Source organism: Oreochromis aureus, linkage group 14, assembly GCF_013358895.1.
Source record: "Oreochromis aureus strain Israel breed Guangdong linkage group 14, ZZ_aureus, whole genome shotgun sequence".
In the NCBI taxonomy this organism is placed as follows: domain Eukaryota; kingdom Metazoa; phylum Chordata; class Actinopteri; order Cichliformes; family Cichlidae; genus Oreochromis; species Oreochromis aureus.
The window spans coordinates 2,044,098-2,062,394 of NC_052955.1; the positions used below are offsets into that span (position 1 = coordinate 2,044,098).

At 44.8% G+C, this 18,297-nt stretch overlaps 1 protein-coding gene and 1 non-coding gene across 6 annotated transcripts in view; one reads left to right on the forward strand and one right to left on the reverse strand.

The window, feature by feature from the left end:
• Positions 1-18,297, reverse strand: part of plekhg2 (pleckstrin homology domain containing, family G (with RhoGef domain) member 2) — a 94,049-nt gene that overhangs the window by 6,555 nt on the left and 69,197 nt on the right. For 2 of the 5 annotated variants that reach the window (XM_039622659.1, XM_031751853.2), the window contains 13 exons: positions 16,649-16,780; positions 15,511-15,693; positions 15,232-15,324; positions 15,014-15,100; positions 13,561-13,594; positions 13,372-13,470; positions 12,018-12,119; positions 11,395-11,433; positions 9,792-9,799; positions 8,366-8,512; positions 7,869-8,012; positions 5,541-7,317; positions 2,075-2,510 (listed from right to left, as the gene is read on the reverse strand). In XM_039622659.1, the coding sequence (XP_039478593.1) occupies positions 2,075-2,510; positions 5,541-7,317; positions 7,869-8,012; positions 8,366-8,512; positions 9,792-9,799; positions 11,395-11,433; positions 12,018-12,119; positions 13,372-13,470; positions 13,561-13,594; positions 15,014-15,100; positions 15,232-15,324; positions 15,511-15,693; positions 16,649-16,780 (3,281 nt within the window). The remainder of the gene's footprint in view (positions 1-2,074; positions 2,511-5,540; positions 7,318-7,868; positions 8,013-8,365; positions 8,513-9,791; positions 9,800-11,394; positions 11,434-12,017; positions 12,120-13,371; positions 13,471-13,560; positions 13,595-15,013; positions 15,101-15,231; positions 15,325-15,510; positions 15,694-16,648; positions 16,781-18,297) is intronic. The other 3 variants (XM_039622662.1, XM_039622661.1, XM_039622660.1) reach the window with 3 other exon arrangements.
• trnar-ucu lies at positions 17,030-17,121 on the forward strand. Its single transcript is given in 2 exon segments — positions 17,030-17,066; positions 17,086-17,121. It is a non-coding gene; the product is annotated as a tRNA-Arg (tRNA).

Genomic DNA, 18,297 nt, shown 5'->3' on the forward strand with positions numbered 1-18,297 from the left:
AATCTCACTCATTTCAATGTGCACCATGGTGAGCCTATAAAATGCTTTATTAAAAAGACCATTTCATGTCATGCTGGTGGTTTCTGTTGGATCTGAGCTTCACTCCTCCTGCCATCGGTTTAGGCCTGTGTTTACTTGTAGACTTATACAGGGAGTGCAGAATTATTAGGCAAATGAGTATTTTGTCCACATCATCCTCTTCATGCATGTTGTCTTACTCCAAGCTGTATAGGCTCGAAAGCCTACTACCAATTAAGCATATTAGGTGATGTGCATCTCTGTAATGAGAAGGGGTGTGGTCTAATGACATCAACACCCTATATCAGGTGTGCATAATTATTAGGCAACTTCCTTTCCTTTGGCAAAATGGGTCAAAAGAAGGACTTGACAGGCTCAGAAAAGTCAAAAATAGTGAGATATCTTGCAGAGGGATGCAGCAGTCTTAAAATTGCAAAGCTTCTGAAGCGTGATCATCGAACAATCAAGCGTTGCATTCAAAACAGTCAACAGGGTCGCAAGAAGCGTGTGGAAAAACCAAGGCGCAAAATAACTGCCCATGAACTGAGAAAAGTCAAGCGTGCAGCTGCCAAGATGCCACTTGCCACCAGTTTGGCCATATTTCAGAGCTGCAACATCACTGGAGTGCCCAAAAGCACAAGGTGTGCAATACTCAGAGACATGGCCAAGGTAAGAAAGGCTGAAAGACGACCACCACTGAACAAGACACACAAGCTGAAACGTCAAGACTGGGCCAAGAAATATCTCAAGACTGATTTTTCTAAGGTTTTATGGACTGATGAAATGAGAGTGAGTCTTGATGGGCCAGATGGATGGGCCCGTGGCTGGATTGGTAAAGGGCAGAGAGCTCCAGTCCCACTCAGACGCCAGCAAGGTGGAGGTGGAGTACTGGTTTGGGCTGGTATCATCAAAGATGAGCTTGTGGGGCCTTTTCGGGTTGAGGATGGAGTCAAGCTCAACTCCCAGTCCTACTGCCAGTTTCTGGAAGACACCTTCTTCAAGCAGTGGTACAGGAAGAAGTCTGCATCCTTCAAGAAAAACATGATTTTCATGCAGGACAATGCTCCATCACACGCGTCCAAGTACTCCACAGCGTGGCTGGCAAGAAAGGGTATAAAAGAAGAAAAACTAAAGACATGGCCTCCTTGTTCACCTGATCTGAACCCCATTGAGAACCTGTGGTCCATCATCAAATGTGAGATTTACAAGGAGGGAAAACAGTACACCTCTCTGAACAGTGTCTGGGAGGCTGTGGTTGCTGCTGCACTTAATGTTGATGGTGAACAGATCAAAACACTGACAGGATCCATGGATGGCAGGCTTTTGAGTGTCCTTGCAAAGAAAGGTGGCTATATTGGTCGCTGATTTGTTTTTGTTTTGTTTTTGAATGTCAGAAATGTATATTTGTGAATGTGGAGATGTTATATTGGTTTCACTGGTAAAATAAATAATTGAAATGGGTATATATTTGTTTTTGTTAAGTTGCCTAATAATTATGCACAGTAATAGTCACCTGCACACACAGATATCCCCTAAAATAGCTAAAACTAAAAACAAACTAAAACTACTTCCAAAAACATTCAGCTTTGATATTAATGAGTTTTTTGGGTTCATTGAGAACATGGTTGTTGTTCAATAATAAAATTATTCCTCAGAAATACAACTTGCCTAATAATTCTGCACTCCCTGTAAAGTTACACAGACATTTCAAATATTTAGTGGTTAAGGAACAGGAAGGCTGGCACTGGAAGAGATTTATTTAGACATACAACTGAAATGTAAGCAGGAAAACCTGATACAAAATCTGACCTTTGGGCCTGAAACCCATACAATAAGTGCCAACGGCTGCAGTTCCTCTAAAGGCCATTTGAGAATGGCTCTTCAATCTTTTATATGTATATAATAAACATTTGGTCATTTGCCATAGTGCTGACTAATGTTTCTTCAGATATGTATATGATTAACCATAATTTATCATCTCAACTCATTTTTTGTACTCAATCCTTTATTTTAAGTGTCATACTTTTCATTTTTACTTAATTAGTAAAGTACTCACACATCTGGATGCACATCCCTGTTCTCATTCAGGAGGTCATCTCTGGAGGAGTTGTTGTTACTGGCAGAGCAGCACAAACTGGAGCTCCAGTCTTCAGCTTGTGTCCTGAGATGCTGAATGGTTGTTGTAGAAGATGACGATGCTCCAGGTGAGGTGTACCTGTGCTCATAACTGTTCACCTGGGTCAGACTGGATGATTGGTTGCTTAACAAAGTGGCTGGATTTTCTTGAGGTGTGGTGGAGGTCTGGGAAGTTTCACTCAAAGTATGGCCTACACCAGAGTCTCTTTCTCTGGTCAAAGCAGAGATGAAGTCTCTCGGCCTGGAGAGGCTAAATCCATTCGTCTGCTGGTGACAAGTTGTGGTCAGCTGTTCTTTGACAAACACATGACCAAACAACTGAGGCTCAACCGGCTCCATCGCAGCCTCCTGGAAATCTAGGAAAAAACAATGAAAAATAGAGTATGAACCACATCGTATCATAGACTATTGGAACCGTGCCATATTGGCAGCCATTAAAGTGGCGAGAAATTAATCAGTTTAGTGTGGGTGGGGCTTTATATTCATACGACCAGTCCATATGATGGGCGGCGTGCATAGACGCAGCGGCTCACTGCTCCTCACGTTTGGTGCTTTGTATATACGTGTATATGTGTGGGCGTATGTGTTTTTTACTACTCTATATCGAGTAGAGTCCACTTACAGTCGTCAGGATCTTTTGAGTTTGGGATTATGCTGTGCAAGAAACATTACGTCGGACTATCACCACTTCCACGGCATTCCGGAGGACATAATAAGAACTTCAGGGTCTCCGTGGTTGGTTCTTCCCAGCGGCAAGCCAAAGAGGAAATGTAAGCAAAGGAGGCAAAAGCGTGGCTGCTGGGCCGGCCCGCTAGAAACAACCATTTAAGCCACTGCTTCCAAGTATTTTCCTCTCCAACAAAACAGACGAACTGAGTTTACAGCCTGCAGTCAACAAGTGTGTACAGGACAGCAGCATTGTACTACTCACAGAGACTTGGCTGCAGCCATCAATTCCAGACTCGGCTATTGAGCTAGCAGCACGACGGGAACGGCCACTCCCGAAACTGCAGACAACCACTGTTCCCCGGATTTGGAATATTTGACTGTGAAATGCAGACCCGTCTACATACCTCGCAAGTTTACTGTTGTCATGGTAACAGCCGTGTATGTACCACCTGATGCTAATACTAACTCGGCCATGGATGCCATGGATGAGCTGCACAAGACAATAAGCAGTCAGCAGAACTCCCATCCTGATGCAGTGCACATCATAGCTGGGGACTTTAACCATGCTGACTTAGACTAAGGTCAGTATTCCCCAGATTTGAACAGCATATTAAATGTGCAACAAGGGGGAAAACACACTGGATAAAGCCTACAGCAACATCCAAAAAGGCTGCAGAGCAACCCCTCTGCCACGTTTAGGTTTGTCAGACCACATGTCCATGCTGATCCCTGCATACGCTCCTGTTAGGAGGAGAGCCCCCCCAGCCACAAAGACTGTGAAAACCATCACAAGCATCACATCAGCTGCAGGACTGTTTTTGAAAACACAGACTGGACTGTGTTTGAACACCAGGACCTCGAAGAGCACACAACATCAGTGCTGTCAAATAATAATAATAATAATAATAATAATAATAATAATAATAATAATAATAATAATGATAGATTTTATTTGAGGGTGCCTTTCTAAAACCCAAGGTCACCTTACAAAGAGAAAAAGACATCAATAAAACAGTAGATTAAAATAGATTCTAATAAATTAAAATACAAAAAACAGCAAAATACAACCACAAACAACAAATTAAAAAAACAAACAACAACAAAAAAAACCCCCACGATTTGACAGCAAGTAAAATCTGTATTAAAGCGAGTAAGCCAGTTTAAACAAGTAGGTTTTGAGTTGTGACTTAAATAAGGGAATCTATATTTCTTAAGGACCCGAGGAGCAGAGCGGCTGAAATCTCTCTGCCCCACAGTCGTAAGGCGAGCAGAAGGAACAACAAGATGAAGATCTGAGAGAGCGGGAAACTGTGGAGATATGAAGCAGCCTTTCGTTAAGTGAAACAAAATCATTAGGCTGTTGACGTTTCAGTTAAGCAAAGAAAATCCAGCTTACGGTCTGAGAGGAGATCTTGGACGAGATGTCCCTTACCAGTAAGAGAGCAGATGCTTAATAGACCGAAGCTGATGATGGAATTACCATGTCTGACAGTAGGCTTAGCCACCCTAACAAGGTGGGCCAGCACTTTGTGGTCAACAGCTCGGTCAGTTTTGCAGGGAGGACGATGAGTTTTGGACCAGATGGACACTATTGAGTTAGTGTCATTGGTATTGAAGTTTCGCCGGAGCCCACGGTGGATGTACCTGCGGCGGGGCTTGAAAGCCATGTCTGGATAGAGGTAAAGAGCCACAGGTGGAGAGACAGCCAGGCAAAAGCGGAGTCGCAGAAGTTCCGTAACAGAGTAGTGAAGTAGAGCTGTCGCCGGGTGACGAGCGATGGAAAAAACAACCCAGGTGAGCACAGACCACACAGACACCCTGAGAAGGCCCGATAAGGGTAAAAGACCAGGCATGCAGCTAGAGTGCGAGCAGTAGAAACCCGCAAATATTGCGAAAGCGAGTCAAAACAGGATTACGCTTTAAATACGCCAAATTTACTTGGTTCAAGTTGTCGTCAATAACTTTAGAACAAATAAAAACAAATAAAAACGAGAATAAATCGGTGAGCAGCAGCAGCCAGACGTGCCAGCATTCACTCAGCCGGCATTCACTCATATATTAACTTCTGTGTCAACAGTGTCACTGTGGACAAACGTCTCTGGGTGTATTGCAGCCAGAAACCTCGGATGACTAAAGAGGTCCAGGTCCTGCTGAAGAATGTGACGCCACTTTTAGATCCGGTGATGGTACGCAGTACGGTGCAGCCAGATCTGAGCTGAAAAGAGGCATCAGAGAGGCCAAGGCAGCGTACAAGAGGAGGATTGTAGACCACTTCAGCAATAACAACTCAGGACAGGTATGGCAGGGAGTTCACCACACCACCATCTCTCACCTGGAACAACAGGGGCGTTACGCCAGGCTACTCTTTGTTGACTTTAGTTCTGCTTTTAATTCGATACTCCACAGACAGACTAATAGTAAAACTGCTGGATATCGGACTTCCTTCTACTACCTGCAGCTGGATCAGAGACTTCCTCTCAGACCGTGGACAGAGTGTTACACATACACTCATTCTTTTTATTTTTTGTATTTATTAAGTTACTGTGTTGTCTTGTTTGTGTTGTGTTGTGCATAGTGCTGATGTGGGATGAGCACTGACAAAAAGAGTGATCTTATCTTATCTTATCTTATGCTACCACAATAATTTGGTCCTCAACTGTCTTCAAGAAACCCAATGTAACAGCATCTTAGAGGAAGTCTTAGAAAAGGCAGCTTACCTTGTGTGAGGCTCTCTGCTGTCTTTATTGCCCTCTCTTCCTGGGTATCTTTGGTCTTCCAGCTCATGGTCTGAATCTGGTTCTGGTCTTTAGTTTGAATCTGACATTGCTGACTTTGTGTTATGTTTTGGGTTTGAACTTTGACCATGGAGTAAGTTTGGGCTCCACATTTCGACTCTGACTGACCGGTTTCTGTTTCATGTTGTTTTTGGTACTCAGCTGTAGTTTGAGCTTCAGCCTGTATTTGACTTCTACTTTGGCTCGGACTTGAGGGTCCAGACAGTCTGGCAGAAACCACCAACTGGTTCCGTCCACTACTGGAGCGTTTTTGATGCAGGGGGACCTTCATGGTGCTGGCTTTGGCACTGTACATTCGAGCCAGTGTTTGGACCTTGCTTAGAATACGCTCTGAGTTTTCTATCAGCACAGGGTCTACCACAGGGTTCGCCTCAAATAACCCGATACCAGCCACATCCGATCCCATGGTCTCAAACAGGGCTCGGTTAGCAGTGACAATCCTGGAGTGGCGAGACCATCGACCCACTTTTATCTGACTGGGAATGTCCTCGAGGTTCCCAATGGCCTTTGCTTGGTCTCCGTTTCTGGTTCTAGTCCAGATGTTCTGGGTTTTTGTCTCAGGTTTTTGGCAATTATTCACAGGTGTAGAGGTTTCTTCATGCCTTTCATTAGCTTCTGTTGAGCCTGGTGGCTTAGCTTCATGCCCATTTGTAATAGCTTGGTTTCCAGCACCAGGTATGGTTGTTTGATCTCTGGACTCTCCTTCCATCTTCTCCTCCTGTCTTTCCACCAAAGATCCTTTGCAGACATTCTCATTTTGAATCTTTGGCTCTTCTCCAATAGGCCTGCTTTGGTTTGAGTGCAAATTCATCGGATTTGAAGTCTCCTCGTCATGACTCGCAGTAGAGGATGAAGACTTCACTCGGTCCTCTCCTTGAAAATCCAAAGAGCTCATTGGTTTATCAGCCTGTCCATCACTCTTTGCATCTGCTAGTACTGAAAATGGGGAAGAAACTGGACCAGAGTAAGAAAGGTGCTCCCTATCAGTATCTCTTTCTGGTTCTTCCAACTTGGAAGGTCCACTTTCTGACTCCCCCTGGTGACCACCGACATCAAACCGTGACATGGTCTCCTTTACCAAGCCAGAGGGAATTTGTGAGAAACTGTTTCTCCTTTTTGACCCTACTTCTTCTGCAAGCTCTTCATCCTCTTCCTCGCCCTCTTCAGCCTCAGCTGCTGCCTCATAGTAACTTCTTATCTTTTCAATTATCTTCTTATCTCTCTTGGTGAGGTGGGAACCTCTTGTAGGTGGGTGGTATCTCTTGTTGGGCTGATTAGGGGCTCCTAGATTTGAGGAGGAAGTCGTGGACTCTGGCTTTTCTTCTTCCATCAGTATGACTTTGTTTTTGCTTTCTTCCTCTGCTAAGATGAGTGGATGAAGTTCTAGTGTTTGGGGTGGAACGATTTTATGTCCATCCTCGTTTTCACTTGTTTTCTTCTTCTCTTTATCATTTTCTTGTACTTCTCCAAGCACTTCCGCTCCCTTTTCCACCTGACTTTCTGCTACTTGAATTTCTTGGACTTCACTTTCTGTCGTCTCATTTTCTCCTGTCTGACTTTGGATGATGTCATCCTCAATCTCTGCTCTTTCCTGTTCCTTTTGCATTGTGGGTGTTTGTTCTTGGCTGGAGGTGACTGGGGGCAGCGGGCAGGTGAAGTTGGTCTGGTTAGATGGAGGCTCTTTGGGCTGATCCTGGATCTGCACCGGGAATAAAAGTAAGAAGAAACTTACGGTCATATGAACAGTAGTATGCACTAATGTAGCTGGTGGGATATGGACACCCACCAGTGCGTTTAGTGAATATCTTAAAGAAAAGGGGGGAAATCACTGGAATTTGTTCAAATATCTGCCTGAATTTGGTTTGTTTGGTTAAATTAACAAAATCTAACTTGAACAAGAACATGTACAGTAAAGGAGTTGTTTGCTTGAGGTCCTTGGTAATGGGGGGTCTGTCTTAAGGCTCTGTCCTGCTAAACATGTAATTTGTCATGTGATAAGATTTTAAGCCACAATGTTCAGATGTCAAAACCCAGGATTTGTCCTCTTTATACATGAGGTTTCAAAAAGGTGGGTCTTCAGTAAAACAGCGAATAATCAATGACATCACAGCACGGTGTGACAGTCTCACTGAATCTAAACAAGTATGGCTAGAAAAATATATATATAGTCCACTTGAGGCTGACTCAGACTCGTGTCCTTAAACGTGGTTGACCACATGTCAGGTTATGGTGGGTGTTCTGTTTTCTAACCGTCATGTCAGTGTGGATGGCAGCGAGCCCCTCTCTGGCTCTACTCTGGTTGATGAACTCCAGGATCTCCTCTGTGATGGACAGAGTGGGAGGAGGACTGAAGGGGGTCAGCTCCTCTTCCTCCTCCTTCTCTTCCTCCTCCTCCTCATTCAAACAGAAATGAAAAGACACCATGAAAAGGATGCTATGAGTGTTTGATACAGTCCTGTTTTCAAACCTACTATCTGTGCACAGGCTTGATTAAATACATTTTATTATATTACTGTAGTGGGGTTGCAGTGGGAATTGGCTGAACTCAGGGCTCCTGAGCCCTTATAAATTTCCCCCAGACCCCCCAGGCCAGATGTGTTTCATAGTGTAGTGCATTATGAAAACTAACCCATCCATCCATCCATCCATCCATTCACTCATCCATCCATCCATGCTTCAGCACTAACGCAGATGCATCCTCCTCTGAGGCTGCAGTGCTGACGAGTGCTAGCACAAGCCAAAGTTACCTCCTCCTTGTTCGGTCGTAGCTGAGGCTTCAGGCTGGCGGCGTTTCCCTCGGCCTCCACCTCTATGACGGAGGAGGCCAACGTGCTGCTGCTGCCTGCTGAGCCCAGGCTGTCTGCGTGGCACAGCTCGCCTTCACTGCCTGCCTGCTGTTACAGTAACAGTTTTCTTTAGATTTACAGTCCAGCATAAAACCACCAGTGCAAACTCACACTCATCAGTGTTCAGCAGCTCCAAACTGAAATCACTGAAATCACCCTCAAACTACAGATATACTTCTAAATGTACATAAATATACATATATACATATATAATACATATATGTATTATGTAATACATATATTGACATAAATGTGAGTGTTCATGTTTAATTTCCCCCCATTCCCACCCCGACATGCTCAGCACCCAACAAATTTATGAAGTGATAATAATAAGCTGGGCCAGCTAGACATTATGAAAATAAGAATAACTGTACAGATTTCCAAAAGTTGAATCTGTTCATCTGGACGTAGCATTTTGTGGGAGAAACGTTTCGTCACTCATCCAAGTGACTTCTTCAGTCTCAGCTGACTGCAGGTTTCCCCAAACCTTATAAACAGGACATTTGCATAATGACTGAAACCAGCCCACTGAAGGAACAATGGGCTGTGAGGTCAGTTCCTTAATCATAATTATGCAAATTCCCATGACCATTGATCAACAATCACTGACCAAAACCCACTGATCAAGACCACTGATCAATGGCCATGAGTACCATTCACAGAGAGTTGGGGAATGGCTGCAATCACAGCGTTTGTAAGATGGCGAAGATCTTTCGAAAGATCTTTTCGCCATCTGCAATCCCAAGAGCATTGTAAATGGCTGAAGATCTTCGCCAAAGATCTTTCGAAAGATCTTTCGCCATCTTACACCCCAACTCTCTGTGAATGGTACTCATGGCCATTGATCAGTGTTCTTTGATCAGTGGGTTTTGGTCAGTGATTGTTGATCAATGGTCATGGGAATTTGCATAATTATGATTAAGGAACTGACCTCACAGCCCATTGTTCCTTCAGTGGGCTGGTTTCAGTCATTATGCAAATGTACTGTTTATAAGGTTTGGGGAAACCTGCAGTCAGCTGAGACTGAATAAGTCACTGGATGAGTGACGAAACGTTTCTCCCACAAAACGCTACGTCCAGATGAACAGATTCAACTTTTGGAGATTTACTTTCCTGGATGATCGAGACTGTACAGATTATAAAAATAATAACTATTATCACAAGAAATCTTTAAATATTTATAAAAACAACAAACACAACCATGTTTATATGCTGATGTTATTGTGATAGTGAATAAAACGATGCCGTTGAGATGTTGGACCGGAGGATCTTTGATGGTTAATGAACCGTTTAATAGCTGAGCTGCACATTTCAGAATGTGTCTCACCTTCATAGCTGGGAGATTCCCGGGTGGAGTGAAGCGGTGGGGCGAGACGGGTGACAGACGCCGTGATGGATGAGAACAAAGAGAAAGATGTTATCAGAGTGTTATTATTGTTTTCTGGCACTTAGCAACTTGGCATCTGAAACTACATAACCGCAAGTTTCATGTTTGAACAATGCTTGAGCCAGCGCTGCAGGCCCGAGCCAAACCCACACCCGGAGAGTTGCAGGAAACATGAGCCTGGTCTAATTTGCTTCCTGCAGTCAACAACATATCCATATTGGAGCAAACACATCTCCCAGTTCAAACATGTCCCGCTGTGGCAACTCCTCAGCTTTGCAGCTGTTAGCTTTCTCATTCAGAAACAGACGTGATGTTTCAGAGCTCATCTTTCAGATTTCTGCACTTCAGCAGGTAAATGTCACTCCAGGAGCAACAGCGCCCCCTGGCTGTGGAAATGCATGATTTATATTCACAAGTCGTGAAAAACAAGTTGTGGTGAACAGCTGCTGTTAGTTACTGAGATCCAGGCCCAGAACCAAAGTCCGCACACTCGGACTCGGAGACTCGTTCCCCATGAGCTCACGGATTCTTTCTGAGCATCTCTGCCAGCACCGCCCAAACGATTACCCACAATTCATATATCGCTGCGACACTAAACCTGGGTTTGTGACAAATGCAGAAACATGCACAGAAGGAGCAATCCACCTGAAAATGACGGGAAAACTGACGTTTTCTGGAAAGCAGAGGGATTATTCACCGATATTGTTTTTGGATTTGGATTTGCGCCCCATCCCGGCTCGCGGTGTCGTTTGCAGCGGGGGAATCTCTGTGGGAGATTTCACTGCGTCTCCACCTCCACGTGACACTGGAGCTGTGGCAGCTTTAAAACGATGAACTAAAACAACAATCTTATCAGCAGTGTTGGTCAAGTTACTTGAAAAAAGTAATCAGTAACTAATTACTGATTACTTCCCCCAAAAAGTAATCCCGTTACTTTACTGATTACTTATTTTCAAAAGTAATTAATTACTTAGTTACTTAGTTACTTTTTAAAAACACGATTTACAACCTGAGTTGGGTTTTTTTCGCTGTAAAAAGAAGTTTTCTTCCCACGCAGTGAACAGTGGACACTAATGTTTTTGTCACTTTTTATGGAATCAAACTCAAAGTAAGGTCAGTACTTCCACGCTTTAAACGCTGCACGCTCACTACTCTCTCCCTTTTCGATATATTATCCATTGTTGATCTGCAGACAGCTGTTGGCACGAACGTCGCACTCGCTTACGTCACTGTCATGAGACATTCTCGCAAAAAACTCACGGTTTTAGTAACGCAGTAACGCAGCGTTCCTACGGGAAAGTAACGGTAATCTAATTACTGTTTTTGCAATAGTAACCCCTTACATTACTCGTTACTTGAAAAAAGTAATCGGATTACAGTAATGCGTTACTGCCCATCTCTGCTTATCAGCGACAGCTTTTTCAACCTCCTGCAGAGAAATCGGACACAGTTCATTTCTGATTTCTTAATGTTTCATTTTAGCTCTCAGGGTGATGTTTGGGTTCGGGCCTCATCATGTGGATAAGAGTCTGACTCGTCTCACCATTGGGATGAAACACTGCTTCGATGTCTTTGGCAGGAGCTGGAACAGAGGAAGAGAGGCTGGTTATTGCAACATAACATTTACTGTTACACAACACGACACATGGTCTCATGGAAACGAGAAAGAGAACATGATTTTGAGTTTCTCTCCGTTTGCTCTTTTTTTCCGCAGGTTTCCTGTTCACTCTCGTTATCTCAGGAATCTTCAGCTTAATTAAAAGGACAATCTCATAATCTCCCCAGGTGTGTGTCACACAGTTCAGCTTAACATCCTGAGATGAAGAGAGTGTGAAATGTCTGTCGTCTGGGTCGAGTGGAATCCAAAGTGCAGATATACACATGCAGATGCACGACTGGTCGCTGCCGCTCACCAGGACAATATGCGCGAGTCATAATCGTCATGAGTTAGAGCTGCTTCCACGATGCAGGAAGCAGTTTTTCAGGTTACTGAGAGTCACCGTAAAGCATCCAGCACGTTTGGATAAAGTCAGTTTCACTTTCCCTGCTGCTTTGTTGTTTCTTCTTTTTGATCAGAGCATCAAAAAGCAGATGTTTGGTGTTTTATACGAATAAAGGGTGGAGACACCTCTGACCCTGAGCTGTGGCTGAAGCTTGTCTGAGTACCTGACTGCCTCCTGGTGCGTCGGTACGGCAGGTTTCCCTCCAGCAGCAGAGGCAGGTTCTTCCTGGACTTCTCCGGCGTGTACATGAGCAGCTCTGGAGGCTCTGCAGGGACAAACAGAGCAGAAAGAAACCCTCGTGTTAGGGTTGAAATTCAAACTGTCCCGTTGCTGGTGTGATAAACTACATGACTGTGAGCTGCCTTATATTTTGGGTGCACAAAAGTTGATAATATTATCAAAAGGTTTCTCCAACAGTTAAGAGGAGGTGATCGGGTCTGTCATTTAGAATAGACACAAAACTGAAAAATTCATCCTTTTAATACGTGAGCCACGCACGACGATAGACCAGTGGAGAGAATTTATAATGCTCCACAAGTAACTAGGAACTAACGAGCCAATTTAGTCACATGACTGAATTTAAAAGGAGCGTGGGTCAAACTTTAGCACAGTTGTTGTGCAATCGCCCAGCTGTGACCTCCAGGCTCTCGCAGCTGACTGTGTGCTGGAGATCGCTGCGTGGGTTCAGGGTCAGCAGGGACCGCCGTCACCTCTGCAGCCACGCGTGAAGCTCGACCTCCACCACGCAGAGCTCAGACGGAGGCTGCTATCAGCACTCAGTTCAAAGCTAGCATCCATGATGGTTTGTGCGGTAGGGGGCCATTAGTGCACTGGCAGGGGTAACCAGGCCATCTGAGAAGGTCCCAGTAATGATGACGCACACCTCCGGGCTCTGAAGCTTCTCAGAGAACTCTTTCTTTTTTCAGTCAGATGATGCCAAACCTGCGCCCTGCTCGCTTTCCACGAACCAGGGCGGTGGCTAAACTGACCCGAGTACAGATCAGATCCTTACCCCTTGACCTCAGAAATATTAGTTCATTCCCTCTTTTTAAGTCCACCCTCAAAACTTATCTGTTTAAAATTGCTTATGTTTAAACTTCTGTATGTTCTTAACTTTTATCTGTTATTCTTATTACTGTGTATATTTCCAGTTTTTGTGTTTTTATTCGTTGTACAGTGTCCTTGGGTGCTTTGAAAGGCGCTATTTTTAAATAAAATGTACTATTATTATTATTATTATTATTATTATTATTATTATTATTATCTGCTGCTGACTTCATGCAGCCAAAAACACCCGAGTCGTATGAAGCAGGGACGGGAGAGACGCCGTAAAGGAAGTTTTCTGAAGTTTTCAGAAAACTTTTATTCACATCCAGTCTGTGCGTCCACCTAAACAGACGTTAGATTAATGCACAGCTTTCCCCGTTTTTGGAAACGTGTTACAAATAAGTCGCAGTCATGACCTGTGAGCAGGAGAAGAAGATGAGGAGCAGCTCAAGAAGGAGGAGGTGACTGACCCTGACCTGACTGACGCCTGCCTCGGTGATAGGCGTGGATGTCGTCCAGCCGCGGAGACGCAGACGACTTCTTCAGGTGGTCCTGCTCGAACTGAGGAGCTGAAACACAGGAAGTGATGTCACTCCATGTGCAGAGGCTAAAAACTGTTACATAAGCATGCTGTGTGTGTGTGTGTGTGTGAGACTCACACTGACAGAAGTTGTCTCCCAGGACCTGCCTCGCCTGGAAATGATCAGTGAATCAGTCAGACGTGTGAGCAAAGACAAATCCTCACATTAACCAGGTGGATTTAAATGAGCAGGTAAGAGGAGCCGTGCAGCTTGAGCCTGTCAGGACCTTCAGTAGACTTTTTATTTCTCACTTTGACTCTTTCACTCACATTTATACCGACAAATAATCGGACTGTTGGCTGGTTTAATAATGTGCCATCTGAGACATGAACACACACTCCTGCAGTACGAGCTGGACTAACCTCCAGTATGAAGGTTGTGTTTGTGCTCCTGTCAGCAGGAAGAAAATCACACATTTTGTGTCAAATTCCAATCAAACAGAAATGAGTAAATTTTGCAGGATGTGGGATGTTAAATATTCACAGTCAGTGTGTCCACTGTAACCTGATTACAAACATGGATGTATCACCATCCTGCTCATGTTACAGGACATCTGCTGCGCCTTACTGTTTACACCAGCAGGTGGCAGCAAAGATCTACAAAAACTATAAATGCTGCACTCTTTACTAAACTCTACTGTTAGCAAACAGATCTCAAGTCCACAGAATTGTTGGAGATTGTGCAGAGAAACAGAAGCTGATCATTCACACGTATTCTGGAAGTGCAAAAATAAAAAAGTCCCGGGAACATCTCAAAATGATCATAGATAATATTCTTGGTTATGCACTCCCAAACACCTGTCAAGTGACGTACCTTGGAAACATAAAGATCTGGTAAAGAAGGAGGACATGTATTTAGTAAAAATAATTCAAGCCGCAACAAAAAGGCAGTCACAAAGAACTGGTTACAACCAGACCCTCCCACTCAGCAAGGCTGGATTAGGATTGTAGAAAGTATCTCAGAGATGGAAAGAATACAATATTAGACTGATGGGGTATAGATATGATAGACAATGGAGGAAGTGGAAAGCGTTTTTAAACGGCACCCAAAGCAAGACATAATAAGAGATTTGCATGTGATAAAAGGTGAAAAAAGAAATGTAAACTCCAGACTGTTTGTTTGTTTGTTTGTAATGTTCTTTACTGTAACGTTTTCAATACTAACTAAAATTAATAAAAATTAAAGTTGCAAAAAAATAAACTCTACTGTTAATCTACTGCTGCTGCTGCTGGGAGCACGACTACAGCTGTGAAACAAACAAACAGCTGCTCGGGTACAGATCGCGCCGTCATCCAAACAGCTGCTAACAGAGGCCGTAAAGCCACCACAGCCAGTTCTACTCAACAATCAGATCTCCTGTGAGCAGCAATATGCTTCAAACCACAGTGATTGATGCTGAACTTCACCTGTGTGCAGGTAAGAGTCAACATCTAATGTGAGTGTCTTTGGACGGTGGGGAGAACATGGGAGCTTCACACAGGAAGACCAGGACGTCTGAACCTTCCTGAGTCCTTCCCTCATTCCTGCTTACCTTGTGTGGGAGTGATGCGGGATGGTTTTCGACGATCAGCCTCTTGAGGTAGTGCACCCACAGTCGCTTCTCCTCCTGATTCTTTGTCTGCAGAACAAAAAATCAGGAAGCAGATACATACAGTGAGGTCGCTGCATCTGAGATCATAAAACAGGAAAGTCTGATTTGGACCCAGATTTGGACCCAGATTTGGGGCGGAGACTCGAGGTTTCCCTCACCTGGACTACGTGCTGCTGTTTGGGAATGGTCTGGTCGGACACTCGGAAGCACAGCGGGTCCTTCAGATTCTCCACCAGCAGGAGATTACAGCACTGCAGGTGGAGGAGCAGACACAGAGACAAACGTGAGAAACCCTGAAGGTCAGAGTATTGCTGCCGGGTCAGTCATGGCGATGAGCCTCTGATTCCTGGCAGTCAGCTGGGAGGTCGCATGTGTGTTTGTTGTGATGCAGGAGTGCAGACACGACCCGCGACGGCCTCAAACGTGTCGTTACTTACAAAAATATGTGTGCTGTAGACAAACTGCTCCATCCTCTTCTTGGCAATCAGCAGCATTTTATCGAACAGGAAGAACGCTCTCTCCTTCTTCACCCTGTGGACTTTAAAGGAACCTTCAAGAACCAGCTCGCCGAACCCGCCGAGGTCCGGCCCAGTCCAGTTCACCAGCAGGGACTCGATTTCCTGGAGAGAGACATGGGTGAAAGGTCACAGGCTAACCACAGTGGAGTGAACCCGACCTAAACCTGCTGATCTGCGCCGATCCTTCATTTTCAGAAGGGTTCTTTGGAAAAGCCCAGCGTTCTCTAGAGAACCACTGAGCACCTTTAAAGAGCTGCATCCAGATCTCTGATCCAGTTTTCTCAAAATGTCTGCGCTTTAGGTTCTCAAAGATCTTTCACCTCACAAATGAAAGGCTTCATCGGTTCTAAAAGCCGATGGGGGTCCCAGCTATGCAACATCTAGCTAGGTAACATGCTAACTAATCTAACTCGCTAACTAGCATCAACTTGCTAATGTTTGCGCTCCACTTCCTCGGCTAAATCTGGTCACAAACAGGTCAAAAACCCATGCTAATGATGTTTAACATGCTAACAATGAAACTTGCAAATATGGAGTCCACAAACTCATATGGTAGCCGTGTCCATCTTTCATATACAGTCTTTGTTAATAACTGCTGAATGGTAGCTCGTAGGTAGACCAAAGGTGTCCAAGTCGTTCTACGTCGTGGGCCACATGGACCGGACCAGTGAAACGTCCTCATTCTGTCAGTGTAAAGACGTTTAACTGAAACATCGTCATATAAGAAAAAGACAAGTAACTTCAACAGTACATCTCAGATTTCTCAGATAAAAAGTCAATGAAAGAAATCTGTCAGCATGGTTCTTTGGGCGGTCGGGAGTAAATGTGTCATTTTGTTTTTTATTGTGGACTCGTCGTAAAAAGCTGAACTATCATGAAAAACAGGAACTTTCATGTTACTTAATTACTTGGAGTAGTATCAGTGCCCTCCTTCACATCTTCCAAAGCCATCTAGTGGACCACTTTAGAGTCTTTGCTGGGACGATTCTGGCCCCCGGGCCTTATGTTTCTCAGCAGCTGTTTTCATGTTGGGGTCCTGCATCATCATCATCGTTACCTGCAGCCGCACAGCGTGCTCCTGTTTCCTCTTCATGTCGTTGATGTACCAGGCGACTGCTGTCATGGTGACGATGGCGTCCTCCACAACCTCATATCCGGGCTCGCGCTTATCAAAGTGCTTAGAAAGTTCCTGAAACGAGACGAGACGAGGACTTAAAAGACAGCTCGGGCCTCGAGAGCATCTCGCAGCCTGAGATCCTTCCCCGCTCCGAGCCTCCGCCTGCTGAGGCCAAAACACAGACGGGGATTTCTCCGAGCCTCAGATAAACTGTGGTTTGTGTCCTCGTAACTTTTACCCAATTTGCTTTGAGACCACCGTGAACATGAGGACACAAAACATCATTAACCCTTAGACTGCCGCCAAAGCGCATCACTGTGTGGCTCTGTGGCGCAACGGATCGCGCGTTGGACTTCTAGCAAATCCTTCAGGAGGGAATTCAAAGGTTGTGGGTTCGAGTCCCACCGGAGTCATGCTACTAAGAGCTTTCATACACACAGGGCTGGAGTGGCTGTTTCTAACCCCCCAGCGCAGGGTTACTTAACAGCTGTTTATGTAGCAGAGGTTTTAAATGACTGTGGGGAAATCTGACCTGCTGTGGAGCAAATATTCAGAGGTTCTCTGTCACAGTCAGGAAGTACAGGGAACATAAGTGTCCTGATTGGTTTAGTGGTCTTTTTTCCAATAAACTAATTAAATGATTAATTCCTTCAAACTGATCGTCCAGCCTGTGGCGGTCAGCGTGTCCTGAGTGTGTGTTGGAGCCTGTGAGTGATCAGCGAGAGCAGCAGCAGGTCAGGCCAGAGGTGACCTGAAGCTGCAGATCAGCCACATTTCATTCGTGTTCATGGAGTCGTTCTGTGAACTCTGGAGGACAAAAGCATCGCTTCCCTGTGAGAGGCAGCGGACTGGAAGTAGCTCAGAGTATGTGTGCAGCTACATTCCACTGCACCCTGAAGCGCCTTAGCAGAGAATGGACTGAAACGGGAGCAGCTGAGGATTCTGGGAAAATCCCAGCTCGGATCCAAACACGTGTTTGACCGATGTTTAAACTGGCTGCAGTCATCAGAGCGGCAGAGGCAAATCCTGCAGACCAACAAGCGAGAACAAAGAGCAGCTTCAGCTGTGTCATTCTCCCGCCCGCTCCCAGAGCTGGGCTTGGACTGGGACCAGTGAGGAGACTCGGCACGTTCACTGGGAAAGCTGTTCCTGCTTCACGGAGCAGACGGCTGAGTGAGAAGGCCTCTGCGGCTTCAGCTTCACACCGTAGGACCTCCTTTAAAGTGCGGTCGGTGTGAACAGATGTGATGAACAGGTCTCCGCCTCATCCAGGTGTTTGTGCATCATGTTAAACATCTGGAGCACAAGTCTTCATTCAGCCAGACGTGATTAATAACGATGGGAATTTGGCACAAGAACAAATGGTTCTGCTCCTAAACCGGACCGCTTCAGCTTGTTTCCATCGTTTTATCCGTTTGGATTCTACTCAAGTATTTCTGCATGTTCACAATAAAACACACAATGACACTGTAGTATCAGGTGGTATCTGAGGCAGGATCTGGCACCTGCACAAGGTTATAGTGTATTTGTGCGCACGCAGATTTACACACATGTGTAAATATTTCATAAGACATTTATTAGAATTTGTG